The sequence below is a fragment of the Aotus nancymaae genome, unplaced genomic scaffold (genome assembly GCF_030222135.1).
Source record: "Aotus nancymaae isolate 86718 unplaced genomic scaffold, 86718_ANA_hifiasm-v0.15.2.pri h1tg000022l_1, whole genome shotgun sequence".
NCBI lineage: Eukaryota > Metazoa > Chordata > Mammalia > Primates > Aotidae > Aotus > Aotus nancymaae.
In genome coordinates, this window is record NW_026988435.1 from 34,964,077 (window position 1) to 34,978,575 (window position 14,499).

At 37.3% G+C, this 14,499-nt stretch overlaps 1 protein-coding gene across 3 annotated transcripts in view; it reads right to left on the reverse strand.

Moving 5' to 3' along the window:
* SCAF4 (SR-related CTD associated factor 4) overlaps nucleotides 1-14,499 on the reverse strand; it is a 65,149-nt gene that overhangs the window by 5,046 nt on the left and 45,604 nt on the right. For 2 of the 3 annotated variants that reach the window (XM_012446525.2, XM_012446535.3), the window contains exons 17-19: nucleotides 14,030-14,195; nucleotides 13,856-13,942; nucleotides 13,511-13,702 (exon numbers count right to left, since the gene is read on the reverse strand). In XM_012446525.2, coding sequence (XP_012301948.2) covers nucleotides 13,511-13,702; nucleotides 13,856-13,942; nucleotides 14,030-14,195 — 445 coding nt within the window. The remainder of the gene's footprint in view (nucleotides 1-13,510; nucleotides 13,703-13,855; nucleotides 13,943-14,029; nucleotides 14,196-14,499) is intronic. The other variant, XM_012446545.2, reaches the window with a different exon arrangement.

A 14,499-nucleotide genomic window follows, 5' to 3' on the forward strand; every position in this document is an offset into this window, starting at 1 on the left:
TGTTTGCCAGTCTACCTGTCACAAACCCAGTGTGAGGCCCAGTAACAAGCTAAGGCAAGCAACTGCAAAGACATCTTTAAAGTATCTAATACAGGTAGGGGCCAAAATAAATGGGAAAGAAAATAGTAATGGTAATACCTATTTTTGAACAGTATGTCAAAATCTCTTGTGGCTTTCGTTAGAAGCTGTTTTCCCACTCCAAATACATTTGAGAAACATAATGTGCTAAGTCCAAATGAGATGAATACATTCACTATCAATAACTATTCAAGCCAGCTAAGCATACTGCAGGTGCACTTAGAAGATTTACAATCGTAGGTCTTTTTACTTATTACTAGGAAAAAATGAGGTCACAGACCTAGAAAACCCAGTAAAGAGGAAGATCTCTTTGATTCCATGCTACACTTAGTCCATATTAAGTCCATATTAAAATGCCTGATGTAGTTATTATGCAACGTGCATCAATTAAACACTAATGTCTACAAAACAAAGATCCATATGCAAATGTGAAGTTTATTGTTACAGTTCCTTAAAAAGCACAGCACAGTATTTAACTTGCGAGGCCATCATGATGTGAATAATGCTCAGTGTTCAGCAGCTCACCTTCTATTCATTCTTTCAAAGGTGGCAAGTCTGGTAAGGTTGATGTTGAAAATAACAATGACTTCTTGGTTTTATTTTCCCACTTATATGAGGGTTTGCTCATACTGGTGTTAAGAGTCACATAAGTTCAACAACCCGTCATTTTCTGCTTGGGGTTCACCACTTAAGTAACAGATAAGCACTGGGATCTCTCAATTTATTCCTTTGCAAATATAAATATTGCAAGGCAAATATATAATACTGTAACTGAAAGAGTTATTCAGTCATATTCCATTATGACTAAAAGGAACATAATGGAAAACATTCTAGATACCATTAAGAAAATGCCATTCACCTACGTGCTGCAGAAAGGTCTTTGAGCAAGTTACGGGTTATCATCAGTTAGCAATGATCAGAAAAATGGCCAATACTTCAGTACTATTTTCTTTCTTCCCCAACATAATGTTAATTTAGGTTTACAACTTGAATCAATTTCTTCCCACCTACTTTGGCAAACTAACAAGTCCCGTTTCTAGATTTTATGTATTAATAATTATCATGATAAACAATAACTTCTACATTTTTGCTACTCACAACGTGTTGTCCAGCAGTACTTATTAAACTTTAGCACTAAAGTGGACCTGAAAACGTATGTAAACCAGTTTGTAACTCTTTTAACATAAAGACTCATCAGCTTTGGTATTTACATAAACAAAAATACCTTCTTCTAAATGTTTAAAGAGAAATGTTTGGTGAAGTATCTTTTTGGACATGTGCCTTAGTATTCTGGCTTATAAAATGGGCATAGTAATAATACTTGCCACTTGTTGAGATCAAATAGGATAAAACATATAAGATTGAGTTCAGTGTTTGGCTCATATAACTGCTGAAATTATTATTCTGCACATCTGTTTAGAAAGGTAATAAATATCCTAACACTAAACATTTGATTTTGCAAAAACAATTTCTACTTCTGATAATTAAAATCGTAATAAACTCTTCCTGCTTCCCCAACATCTGCCATTGTTTAAAGTCAAGTACTTGGGTAACTGGAAAAAATACACTAAACTTCCATATGTCAGGTCTAAAGTGCTAATTATCATAACAAAAACGCCAGAAATTGTGAAATGGATGAGGCAATGACCACCCCTTCACAGGCTCTTCAGACTCTTTGGGAAAATCCCAGACAATGAACATGTACAGGACAGGACACCACCTATACTGTATCTCAGATCAAAAGAAAACCTTCTTTACATCATTTGGGAAATATCTACTGAGTATATACCATACATTGGGGCATCAGAAGCACACGTCCTTGCTTTCACTTTGTAAAGGAATAGTGTAGTCCCAATACCTGTGGACTTTAATCCAAAACATAAAATGCATATGTCCAGGCAGTCTTTTAATAGGGGTATCATTATATAGAAGCACCTGAAACAAACAGAACTTTCTCATCACCTTTTATTAGGAAAGATTTGTTTTCCAGGACTAAAATGACCAACGTTTACTGTTACGGAGGTCAGCGTAGCACATTCTGGTGCCTATCTATAGGTTTAAGTGGCCATGCCAAATTTTAAAATAACACCAGAAAAACGGGGGAAACAGTTTCAAAGCATCTTATTATAACAAGAGAATTTAGTTGAGATGAGTCTTCAAAAGCAAAGTGCCCTTCCCATTCCTGAAGGGCAATGGGAAGATCCTACTCCTGATTGCCCCGTGACTTGGCTTCCTCAAGTATCTGACAGTGGCCAAAGGATGCAAAGCCACCTCAGCTTTGTACAGAAGAGAGAAAATGGGCCGATACGATAAAATACCAACCCCAGTCTGAAGAACCACATCTCTTAAGTACTTTACAGCATTCACTTGAGGGTATAAACAGATTAACAGGGTTAATATTTACAATAATCATAAACGTATAAAAGCCCAATTTTTATAAAGAATTGCCTATCCCATACATGTGGGTATTTGTGTGTGAGACTTGCTTAAAACACTATACACTCAAATCCTTTCCCTTCTTTGTAAATAAAGCTAAAAAGACGTGTGGTCAGCTGGTTTCCTTTTAACCCTTTGTGAGTCAACTAAATTTATAATTTCTGACAGAATACTCCCACAGTCCCAAATGGCCTTCAGACCACACATTTTTTTTTAAATCTGTAGTTCCTTTTTTCCCTTTTGCAGTGAACATGTAATGCTTTTATAATCAAATTATATAAAAAATACATTAGGTGGCAGAAGACCTTGGCAAGCATGCCAGCTAGGGAAGCTGGCATCATGCATAAACCATCAGAGTATATTGTGAGTTACTCAGCTTAAAAGGGCATTCAAAGCAATTATTCATCTGGAAATATGTGTGATATCACTGACTAGTTTTCTAAAGTTATAAATTTTTAAAAAACCCAATTCATTCACATTATGTATTAAATATCTGAATTTTCTATTACCTCATTTAATAGTCCTTTCCTTCAAAAGGGACAAAGTTTAGTAGAAATTGACAAATTTCAATTGCTGTAGGAGATGGCACATGGTGGTACAAAGGTAGAAGTGATAAAGCTGGTGTGTGAATCTGAGTGGGGGTCCCGGGGATGTCTGAATTGGATCTCAAAGGAAAACAGACAAGGCCAGTGTGAGTTAAGGAAGGACACTACTATCAAGACATTACTAGCAGCTTTTGAAAAGGCATAGCAAGGTAAAGCAGTGGTGTGTGTTGTTCTGAAAACCACAGCAAAATGCCTTTTGATGAAAACTAAGGAAGGAGAAAATACAGATGAGATTTATGAGGCTGAAGAGGTAAGTCAGGGCAATTCAGAGACCATACATGCTGCAAGGAAGAACTTGGACTTTTGACTTCCAGTGGTGCAGAAAACCGAGGAATTTTTAGCAGGAATAAATGATTCTATGATTGTTTTTGATAGGTCCTTCTGGCAAGTAGTATACAGGATAACAAAGACGGGAAGGCCCCTAGGGAGTAGTTAGGCACTTATTTGGAGAATCCAGCAATGAGTGACAAGAGACCGAAGTGAAAACACTGAAGACATTTAGTGGACAGGAAGGACGGGGTGTAAGCGATGAAGGAACACAGCTCTCTGCCTTAACTGAGCGAATGCAGCTGTCAATGCAACATCAGAAGAGCGAGGGTATTAACTCCCCTGAAATATAGATGAAACAAAAAAGGGTTCTGACCTGTGAAACAAACTTTTAATACAGTACAGTTTTAGGGCAGACCAAAAAAGTGATAGCTCCAAGTGCCTGTATTCAAATTTGTGGAGTACAGAAAACACTGGAGTTTAACTAAAAATAACCAAGAATCTGTAAATATTTTCTATGATGATTCAAAAAACAGCTGTTTTACAAATAAAAAAAAGGAGGTTGGGGGAGACACCATTGCCATCTACAGCCCAAAGATGCCCGGAATGGTGTGAAATAAAGAACAAGTACATTAAAGGGCTATGGGGGAGGCGGGAAAAAGGAAGGTTATTTTCATAGTTGGAGCCCAATGTGGACCTTGAAATCTCAGAATGTGCACAGGGTGGCTTTCTGTCAAGAAGGACCACAGAGTGTATGCAGTCAGGGAGACAGATATAAAATATTAAATGTAAAAGGTCTGATTTAAATACTGTGGGAGTGACCAACTGCATCAGTTAGACAATTTTGCAGAAGATGCAAAATTTCAGTGGGATCTTTACAGAAAAAGAGGAATGAGTCAGTTTCTCTACCTTTTTTTTGGCCAACAACCCTATCTTCCATTCTACCAGAGCTACCACCTCTAGGAGCTCTAGAGGTTTGATCACTAATAACATTATTACTTCCAAATTCCCAATTTCAAGTACCCCACTCTTTACCCGCTTCTCCTCTTTCCAGGTTATTCTCTCCAGGTCTCCTTTCTCCAGACAATCTTCAATCCCACCAGGCTCATGCCCCACAAGGCCCTTCATGTCTTTATGTTCCTCCTTACCTGCTTTGGAGTCCATGGCTCTCCCTCACCATATCTGCCTGGAAAATCCCCAACACTGGTTTTCAATGCAACTCTTCTGCCTAATCTTCACCTGGATGTGGCTGTGGGTTGCCCCACCCCCAGTATGCTGACTGCTCTCATTTAAAATTTTCATAACTACAGCCCAAGTCTACCCTTCATTCTGGTCAGCGATCTTAACATTTTCCTAGTAAATCCATATTCTTATGTCCTGGATATCTATTTCCATTTGCAAGTTTCTCCTTAATCCTGCCTATTCTTAGTTGTTTTTACAGTAATTTTCGTGATAAAATTCACACAGCCTATAATTTACCCACATAAATGTACAATTCAATGGTTTTAGTAAATTCACAGAATTGGGCAGCTATCAAAATCAACTTTAGAACATCTTTATTACCTTAAAGGAAATCCTGCATCCGTGGGCCATCTCTATTTCCTCAGCTTTCCCCTCACTTACCCCAGCCCCAAGCAACCACATGTTTTCTGTCTCTGTGGGTTTGCCTATTAACATTCTGTAAATGGAATCATAAAACATGTGGTCTTGTGTGACTGAATGTTGCTTGACGTATCTTCTCAAGGTTCACCATGTTGCATTAGTCCTTCATTTTATTGATATTCCATTATATGAATATACCATTTTTTAGTTATCCTAGTTGGCCTGTCATTAAAAATGGTCTTTAGAAAAAGACTTTCTCATCCACCCACATGCCACCAAATCTACCAATTTACCTGCACCTGAATCCACATTACTCCTACTGTCTGTGACTGTCCACACTCTAACAGCTACACCTGTTATTTGTATCCCCTCTCACCTACGTAACAACCTAGCACACAGCCCTTCTTGCTTGCACCAACATTCTCCCCTCTACTGGACTTTCCAGTAAGTATACCGTAGTTTTGTCTATCTTTCAAAAACAAGAACAAAAGTTAAAAACTCCTTTACCCTGGATCTCCTTCCAGGTGTCACCCCATTGTTGTTCCCCTCTATAGCAAATCTCACGAGATGTTCAAAATCCTAATTGTATCCTTCATCTCCCATTCTCTCACAATCCTATATAACTGGGCTTTTGAACTCATCAATCCAATGAAAGCACTTTTCTCAAGGTCACTAGGAGCCTTCATTCTGCTAAATCCAGCTGCCAAGTTGCAGCACTCTTTCTTGATCCATCAGTGTCATCTGATAGTTCTTCTCTCTCTCCCTCTTTCCTGCCTAGAAACTCTACTTGGCTTCCAGAGTATCTCCCTCTACTTTTGTATTCTAGACCATGGGCTACACCTTCTCAGTATCCTTTGCTGGGGAGTACAGTATAGATAGTGGTCAAAAGCACAGGCTCCTGTTGGAATGAGGCTACCGTGAATTCTAACACTACTACTTGTAGCTATGTGACCTTTGGAAGATTATTTCATCTCCAAGTGCTTCACCCCCAGCCCCCTACTCCCAACTATAAAATGAAGATAACCCTGAGGGCTGCAAGGCTTAAATGACTGATATATACAAACTGCTTGAGAGTTCCTGGTATGCGGAACTATGTCCATCTTAGCTCTCAGTATCATATTCTTAGCTGCTAAATGCTGAAGAATTATTGTCCTCAGACCTCTCATCACTTCTATTAACATTCTCTCCTTAGGTAATCTCACAGGCTCCCATGGCTTTAAATATTAGAATTTACATCTCTATTAGATGCTATCAGTTGCTGACTTGGCATCTGTACCTGTGTATCAAAGTTAAAATATCCAACGTTTTAATTTGATAGGCTCCCCTCAAACCCACTCCTACAGATTTGCACATCACAGGAATGGCAATTACATTCTACCAGTTACTCACATGAAAAACTTGAGTCATTCTTGACTCTTTCACATTCGTATTTAAACAATAAGGCAATTCTGAAGGCTCTATCTTCAAAATATATTCAGACTCCAATCACTTATCCCCTCCATTGCACCAGCCCAATGTGGGCTAGCTTCCATTTCATCTGCGGCAGCAGCATCAGATCTGGTCTCCTTTCCATTCTTACCAATTTCTACAGTCTGTTTCTCTAACAGCCACAGTAATACTTTAAAAATTGTAAATGAGATCATGTCATGGGTAAAAACCTCTAGTTTTCCACTGCACTCAGAGCCTAGCACTCAACCACATTCTCTAAACTCATCTCCTACCACTTTCTTCCCTCTGCTCTCCCTTCCCACTGTGGTCCTTCAACAAGCCCCGTTCCATCTCAGTTCAGGCCTCCTTATCTTTGGCCCTCACTCTACATTCCTTTCCTCTGTATTTACATGGGAGTATTTTCTTCATTACTGGTTCAGATGCCTTCCCTAGCCAGCATATTTAAAATTGCAGATATCCATGTTACACCCTTAAATCTCCTAACTGTCCTGTTTTACTCTCTTCATAGAAGTATCTCCATGTTAAATTATTAGTTTACTTATTACCCAGGTCTGCAATAATATAAACTCCAGGACAGGTTTTGTTTTGTTCATTCTGGTATTTCTAGTACCTAGAAGGGTACCTGGCACAATGGTTATTGATTAGATATTTATTCAATGTAGGAGGCAAATGGTGGTTGCAGAGGTGATGACCAAACTCATCAAGGAGAAGATACCTTTCAGGGGATTAAGAATAGAGGCTACAGGGTCCAGATCTTTTCCCAGGGTGGTAACAATCTTTCCAGCATAAACCTAGGAAGATTTGAACTTTGAGATAGGATGCAGTTTTCTTTCAACCTCCTTTTCTGTTCCTTGTAGTTCCACTGTTCTCTACAGAATGAGCGTCACTGTGGCATTTTGCATGAACTCAAAAACGAAATTTTCCCACATGAAGAAAAAGATCAACCACTCTTAACTCTTTCATCAATGCCTGAAGATCCCTAAGCATATATCCCTAAGTATTTTTTAATCAAGTATTTTTCTTTTTTCATTTCAGACCTGCAGAAAATTGAAATAACAGTACAACCAACACGTTATTTCCTTTGCCTAGATTCACCAATAACATTTAGGCCTATTTATTCTGAAAACACTCCTAGGTGATTCTTATAGTAAGCACTATGTTCTGAGAGCTGGGGAAAATAGAAGAAGGAGGAGCTAATTTTCAAAGACTAAGAAAAAGCATCTTTTAGACTGTATCATACATTAAGATTATACTGAAAACATGATGCTTAGAATGTTTGCAAGAGATTAAGAGAAATTTGAGTTTTCAATAATACATACTGCAGATATAGAGATATACGTAACTCATCTATTCTTGGCATAAGGGTACATTACGTTTTGATAACAACTAATACATGAAAAACAATTACAAGTAAAACTGGAGAATGATCTTTTTCAAATGCTTGGTTTTTTTGAAATAATGTACAGTAAGCTCTGTATGGTTAACTTCCCAATAGATTTACTTTTTAGAATTTCAGTTAGTATACTATTACTATGTTACTATAATTGACAAAGTACATCAGCTATGAGTTAAAATTTCACTATTAGAGTCAATAAGTTTGAAATCTAGAGTTAACTTTCTATCACTGAATGAGATTATCTGTAGGCAATTTTATTTGCAATGTTAGCTGGAAAAAATCTTACCTGAAATTCTTTACAGCAATTAACTTTCTCTACCAAAATCAACCTAGAGTCCAGAGTTACTGACCTTCTCACCTTCCTCAAGATGTCCCTCAGGGAGATTTAAATTTAAGACACTCTTCAGAGTTGTACTCTAGAATAGCCTAAGAAGTGACAGCCCAGGAGAAATGGAGACATCGTGTTAAAATATTTCAAGGTTTTCTGCAAGATTTTCTCCATGTTTCATTTGAAGTGTTTTGCCCTTGTGAGAAACTATGGTGTGTTCACATGTAAATGCATATCCATGCCAAATATTTGTTGTACATTAATCACTATTTTGCATTATCCACTATATCCAATGAATAATGTTATGTATTAAGTTGAAGGTACTATAATTCATATTTAAGAAACTATTTCTACTATGTAACACTAGTGGAATAACATAATGCAATCATTAGAATACCAATTCAAATATTTTAAAGCTTTCAAAGAAGAATGCTTTTATAGGATAAGTAAACAGGCTTTTTGGGTACCAAATCAAATACCTGATACGTCACTCCAGCTTATAATTTAATGTAACCAAACATTAAAGTTCAAAAAAATTTAAAACGCAAAAATTGTTTTTAAAAAATTAGGTATTATGTTAGTACTTTAAAAACTCTGCTTTCTTGAATTTTCTTCAGGCTTCCTTTAAATGTCACTGGCTAACTAGTGCATTACTAGTAGATTGCTGCTTTAATGTTCTAGTAAGTGTTGCTAAAAATTATGAGCTATCAAAAATCATAAAATTATAGATAGAAACTGGGTAGAGAAATCCAAACTTTAGTGAAATAATCAAAATCAAATTCCAATTTTAAAGCAACTATTGAAATTGTTGGTAAAGTTATTCAACTTCTGGCAGTTTCAGGGATCATAATGATAGCATATAAACATTTACACCTGTTTAAATATAATTCACAAACCAATTCTGTCCCCACAATTTCCTGAGGTGTCCAAATCTGGAATCATCAACACAAATGCCTACTGAAGCCATGCCGGGACTGCAGCGCATCACACCACTGCCTAGTAATTCAGCCACAGGCCACCAACTTGTGACTCATGCTTTAAAACCTTTGGTAACAAAAATTACAAGTAGGAAGTAATCTTACAAATACCCAATTCTTATTTATAAACTCTACCATCATCTACAGTGTGATAAAAACTGGCAGTAATCTCTTCATACTGATAATTAATGAATAAATATACTTGTTAAGAGGCTTTCATTTTCCATAAAAGGAATGAGTTCAACCTAGAACAGTGTTTGCTTGAAAAGATATTTTGGATATACTGGTAACACAGTAGAGATAGGTAACACAAACAAACATTTTTTGTGTATTCTTTTTTATTGTTTGGAACACCAAAGTAACCCAAACTTTACATTTACAATGAACTTTTTAATAAAAATACGTTGTACACATTAGGAGATACATGTTATACAAAAGTTTTTGAAAAATAAACACAGACACTTATACAGTAAAGAGAATGAACTGGATTGCTATCATTTTTAATATTCCTTCTCTCCTAAGTGACCAACAACTGTAGAATGTTACCTTTAGCTTTTATGAAACTACCCCATTCTAGCTATTTTGGTGTGTGAGATTTCTTTAAAATCAAGTAATAATGAATGATTACTGTGCATCAAGTAATTTTATATTTTCAGATTATAAGTATTACTAAAAGAATCAAAATTTCTAAAAGTTGGTTTTATTCCCTCCAAATTTGGTAATACAACTCAACTAAGTACTAAGACCCAGGCTTAAGTGTGATGATACAGAAAAAATTTTAAACCAAACCATCCTTAAGGCACCCACTGCCTCTTTCCTGTATAACCAGGCTTCACTACAGAATTTTTGGAGACCCACTGAACAACTGCTTGGCGCCTCCTACTTTAGAAATATTGCCGTATTTCACAAATTAAGATCCAAGAACTCAATTAAATCTCGCTCACTGGAAAAACTATAGATCCCTAAGTGTGCTATTTATCACTAAACCGACACACATTTTCTCATTAAGCCAACTGATGGAACTTCAATATGTGTAAATTTATGATCTAATCTATCTAAAAAATATCTGATGCAACTATGTCAAGATAAATTTTTTCCTAAAAAGTAGGCCGGGCACAGTGGCTCATGCCTGTAATTCCAGCACTTTGGGAGGCTGAGGCGGGCAGATCGTGAGGTCAAGAGATCGAGACCATCCTGGCCAACATGGTGAAACCTTGTCTCTACTAAAAATACAAAAATTAGCTGGGTGTGGTGGCATGTGCATATAGTCCCAGCTACTCAGAAGGCTGAGGCACAAGAATTGCTTGAACCTGGGAGGTGGAGTTTGCAGTGAGCCCAGATTGCACCACTGCACTCCAGCCTGGCAACAGAGCAAGACTCTGCCTCAAAAAACAAATTTGCTTCTTCTGTCTGCCAATACAACAGTTTAAAACAAATCACGCTGAAGTAATATAATTTTAGAATTGCAAAAGATATTCTTCTCTAGGTGTTATGAATATCATCTATGACATTTCTTAGGTGTAATATAAGCACCCACCATTCAGTTAAGTGCCGGCCCTGCAGCAGGCCCCATAGCAAGTGTTTTATATATGTTAGCCTGTTACATCATTGCGACACCCTGTTGTGTCTGTCATTTTTATCCCCCTTTACAGATGAGGAAAGTGAAGTTTAGTATCCATTTCTAGGCTTACAGTTTTCTGGTCAGCATAATGCTTTCCTTTATTATCTTAAAAGAAAACATTAGAGCACCAAGAGGAAATATCAAAGCACCTTAGTTCTGGCATTCTATCACCCGGTTATCCCCACCTGAGTACTGATCCTTTAGTACTGCAATACTGCAGTGTGGTTGCCACATTCTTTTATCAAAATGATAAAACTGGTTAGTCTTGGATGAATCCTTCTTAATTTACATACATATTTAAAACTCATACCTCTATAAGGTCAAAATTCATGTGATATTCTTTTCAAGACTGCTGACTGAAGGCACATGGAAGGCATTCTTTCTCATGAGTGGAACTAAACTACTGTATTTTAGTTAAAAGGGCTTATTTTAACAAAACTGTTGTCATTTTTCTTACGTCAAACTCTCAAACCCTTATGGATTTAGAATAGCCTTCAATTTTTAAATTCTGTTTTATAAGTTATGAACAAAGGTAATCATCAGAGGTAAAATATGAATAGTTCTGCACTGAAAACCACCCACTCATGTAACAAATGTTCCCTTTTCATGGGTCCATCTAGTGAGAGGAAGATGGACACAGAAACAGATATGTCAGGTGATGATAAATGCTACAACTGATTCAGAATTTAATTACATTTCTAGCTATGCCTAGCTTACTATGTATTTCCAAGTTCACCAACTTCTCATCTGTGTTTGGTTTCACATGTTGGATGCAGAGGTTAAATCTTACGTTCAGTAGTGATAATAAATAACAGGACAGGTCTTCAAGACCTAAATGTTAAATCATAGGCAGGCTACTTACTACTCTTCAGGGTTGTTTGAAAGCAGTGGTCATTAAACTCCTGGAGATCATGAGATCTTTTCATTCATAAGTTTGTTAAGCCCAGTAAAAAGCACAAATGCAGCAATTTTGTAAATAGTTTTAGGTAGTCTAACATCCATGGACCTGAGACTAAGATTCACAATCAAGGGGGTGTGTGTGTGCACGCACATGTGGGATGTGAAGAGAAGGGGTTGATCAGAAAACCATCCACAGATTCTATAATTCTTGTGCAATCATGTTAACATGGGAAAAAAAAAGGCATAACAAAACAGATCCAAAGATGTTCCCTGGTTCCTAGTCCAATGTTCCTTGTATGATATGATTTCCATGGGAAGGTAGAAGCTCTTAAGCAACTTCCTTATTAAACAAATGATTTTCCATCATTATGGTAACTACGTTCCTTTATCACTTGTGATAAATTTTAATTCCAAATCCTCTTTTACCATTACCTAATCTGTGTACTAAGAGAAATAAAATCAAGGCTATTTTCAGCCTAAACTTAGTCTGGGGGAGGGCAAAATACAGTATACCATTTAAAAACAAATTGATTTTTTTTATTATAAATGTAGTACATGCAAAAAATAAAAAATTTCAACAGTACTGAATAGTATGGGTGAAAAGTAAAAGTCCTCCATTACAAACCAATCTCAAAGGTAATCAATGGATTCTTTCCTAAAACAACTCAGATTATGAAAGCAAACAGGCATGTATATATATCTTTGAAAAATATTATGCGCTCACAGGACTAGAACACTGCAATACTCTCAAGGTATTAACTTCCAATTAAGAGATTCAAGTGTTAATTTGGCAATACCACTTCAAATATAACCATTTGTTAATTTAAAAGATGGTCTACTATAACAAGCATGAGATGTATTTATTCATAATTTAAGCAAGCAAGAGAAAGCCCACCCCTCTTTTTTTTTTAATTTTTATTTAAGACAGAGTCTTGCTCTGTTGCCCAGGCTGGAGTGAAGTGGTATGATCTCGGCTCACTGCAACCTCACCTCCCAGGGTCAAGCGATTGTCCTGCCTCAGCCTCCTGAGTAGCTGGGAAATAGGTGCACGCCACCATGCCCAGCTAATTTTTGTGTTTTTGTTTTTTTTTTTTAGTGGAGACGAGGTTTCACTACATTGGTCAGGTTGGTCTCAAACTCCTGAAATCCTGATCCACCCATCTCGGCCTCCCAAAGTGCTGGGATTATAGGCGTGAGCCTCTACACCCAGCCAAGAGTAAGCCCTTGGTCACAGTATTAAAGATGTAAAAGATCTAAGTCACATCGCCCTTGATCACAGTATTCAAGTTGTGGGTAAAAAGCACAACAGATAAACTCCAGGCAAGTAAACTGACAGTGAGTGGGAAAGTGGTATCTCAGACTGCAACCATTACTCAGAAAACAAAGCCATTTTATTGCAATGTATCAAAGATGAGCCCACAAAGAATGCTACCAAAGTCCATGGGTTTCAGATGGATAAAAATTGGTCCAGATAGAGAAAAACCTATGCTGTTAAAGAAATGTCCCTTTAAAAGTTGGGAAGAAACTGAGGTTAAGTGAATTACGAACTCTGTACCAATTCCTTTGCACAGAGATTACTTTCTTCATTTCTCTATACCAAATAAGGATGTGAAGATGCAAACTTTTATTCAAGACAGATAAACATGATTTCATCTTTGAGATTATCTCTTGGTACAGACCAAGTACACATATTTGACTTTAACAGGAATATCTTTCTCAAAAACAAAAACCAACCAAAAAAAACCAGCCTTAGAGATCATTTTCCCAAAATTAACATTGTTTTTTTAAAAAAACCTAACTTGGGGATGGGGGGGGTGGGGAAGGAAAATTAGTAATAAAAAAATAACTTACCAAGAAGTGAAACAGGCTGGGTTACAGGAGGGGTGGGCAGATTCGTAGGTGCAGCAGGTGGCACAGCAGAGCCATACATTTTCACACTGTCACCAGACTCGGCGTTTCCTCTAGCCCCAGACACCACTGTTGGAATGGGATTTCCAATAGATAAGTCTTTTGTAGTGTCTTCATTTATACCAGCGATAGTAGCTAAGGAATATAATTATATCAACATGTGAAGCTGAGTAATTATCTCCCGGTCAACATTCTTCTGCCATACTATAGTCCCTATTACCGGTTGACTCTCCCTCCTATACCCAGCTCCAAGACGATAAGCAAACACAAAGAAAAAACCATGCTTACAGTTTGGGATGCTTATTGGTGGAGTGTGAGGAGGAGGAATGGATACTGGTGGAGTTATAGGAGGTGGGGGTCCAGGAGGAAGAAAACCTAAAATAAGAGAAATAATGTCAACTTATGTTCTATCACTTCATCGCAGGCTCTAAAGTAAGTATGTTCTCAGACAATTTGGTGTACCTGGTGGTAAATGCATTGGGTTGAATCCTGGGCGCAAAAACGGTGGAGGAGGAGGGGGAGGAGGAACACCAGGACCAAAGCCTGGAGGTGGAATTCCCAGAGGAGGTGTGAAAGCAGGTGGTTGGAGAGCACCAACTACAGGTGGACCTGGTTGATGTGGTGGGACCTAGAAAGAAAGATAAAAAATGAAACCACCTATCTAGACACCCTCTCATCCATACAGTAAGCACAGATAGCATACTGTTGAAAAAAAGATGTTTCTTAATTTGTGCTTGTTAGACCAGTAAATTCATTCAATCAGGTGGTAGTTAACTTCTATTCATACGAACTGATAGAAATCAAAGCTGTGCTCTCCACTTTATGACAGCAAATTCATACTACATTTCATCAGTGTTTACTGGTGCTCTGACATCATACATTTTAAAATGGTCCATGGTCCAATCGGTAATACAGCTCTAAGCCAGGCTACT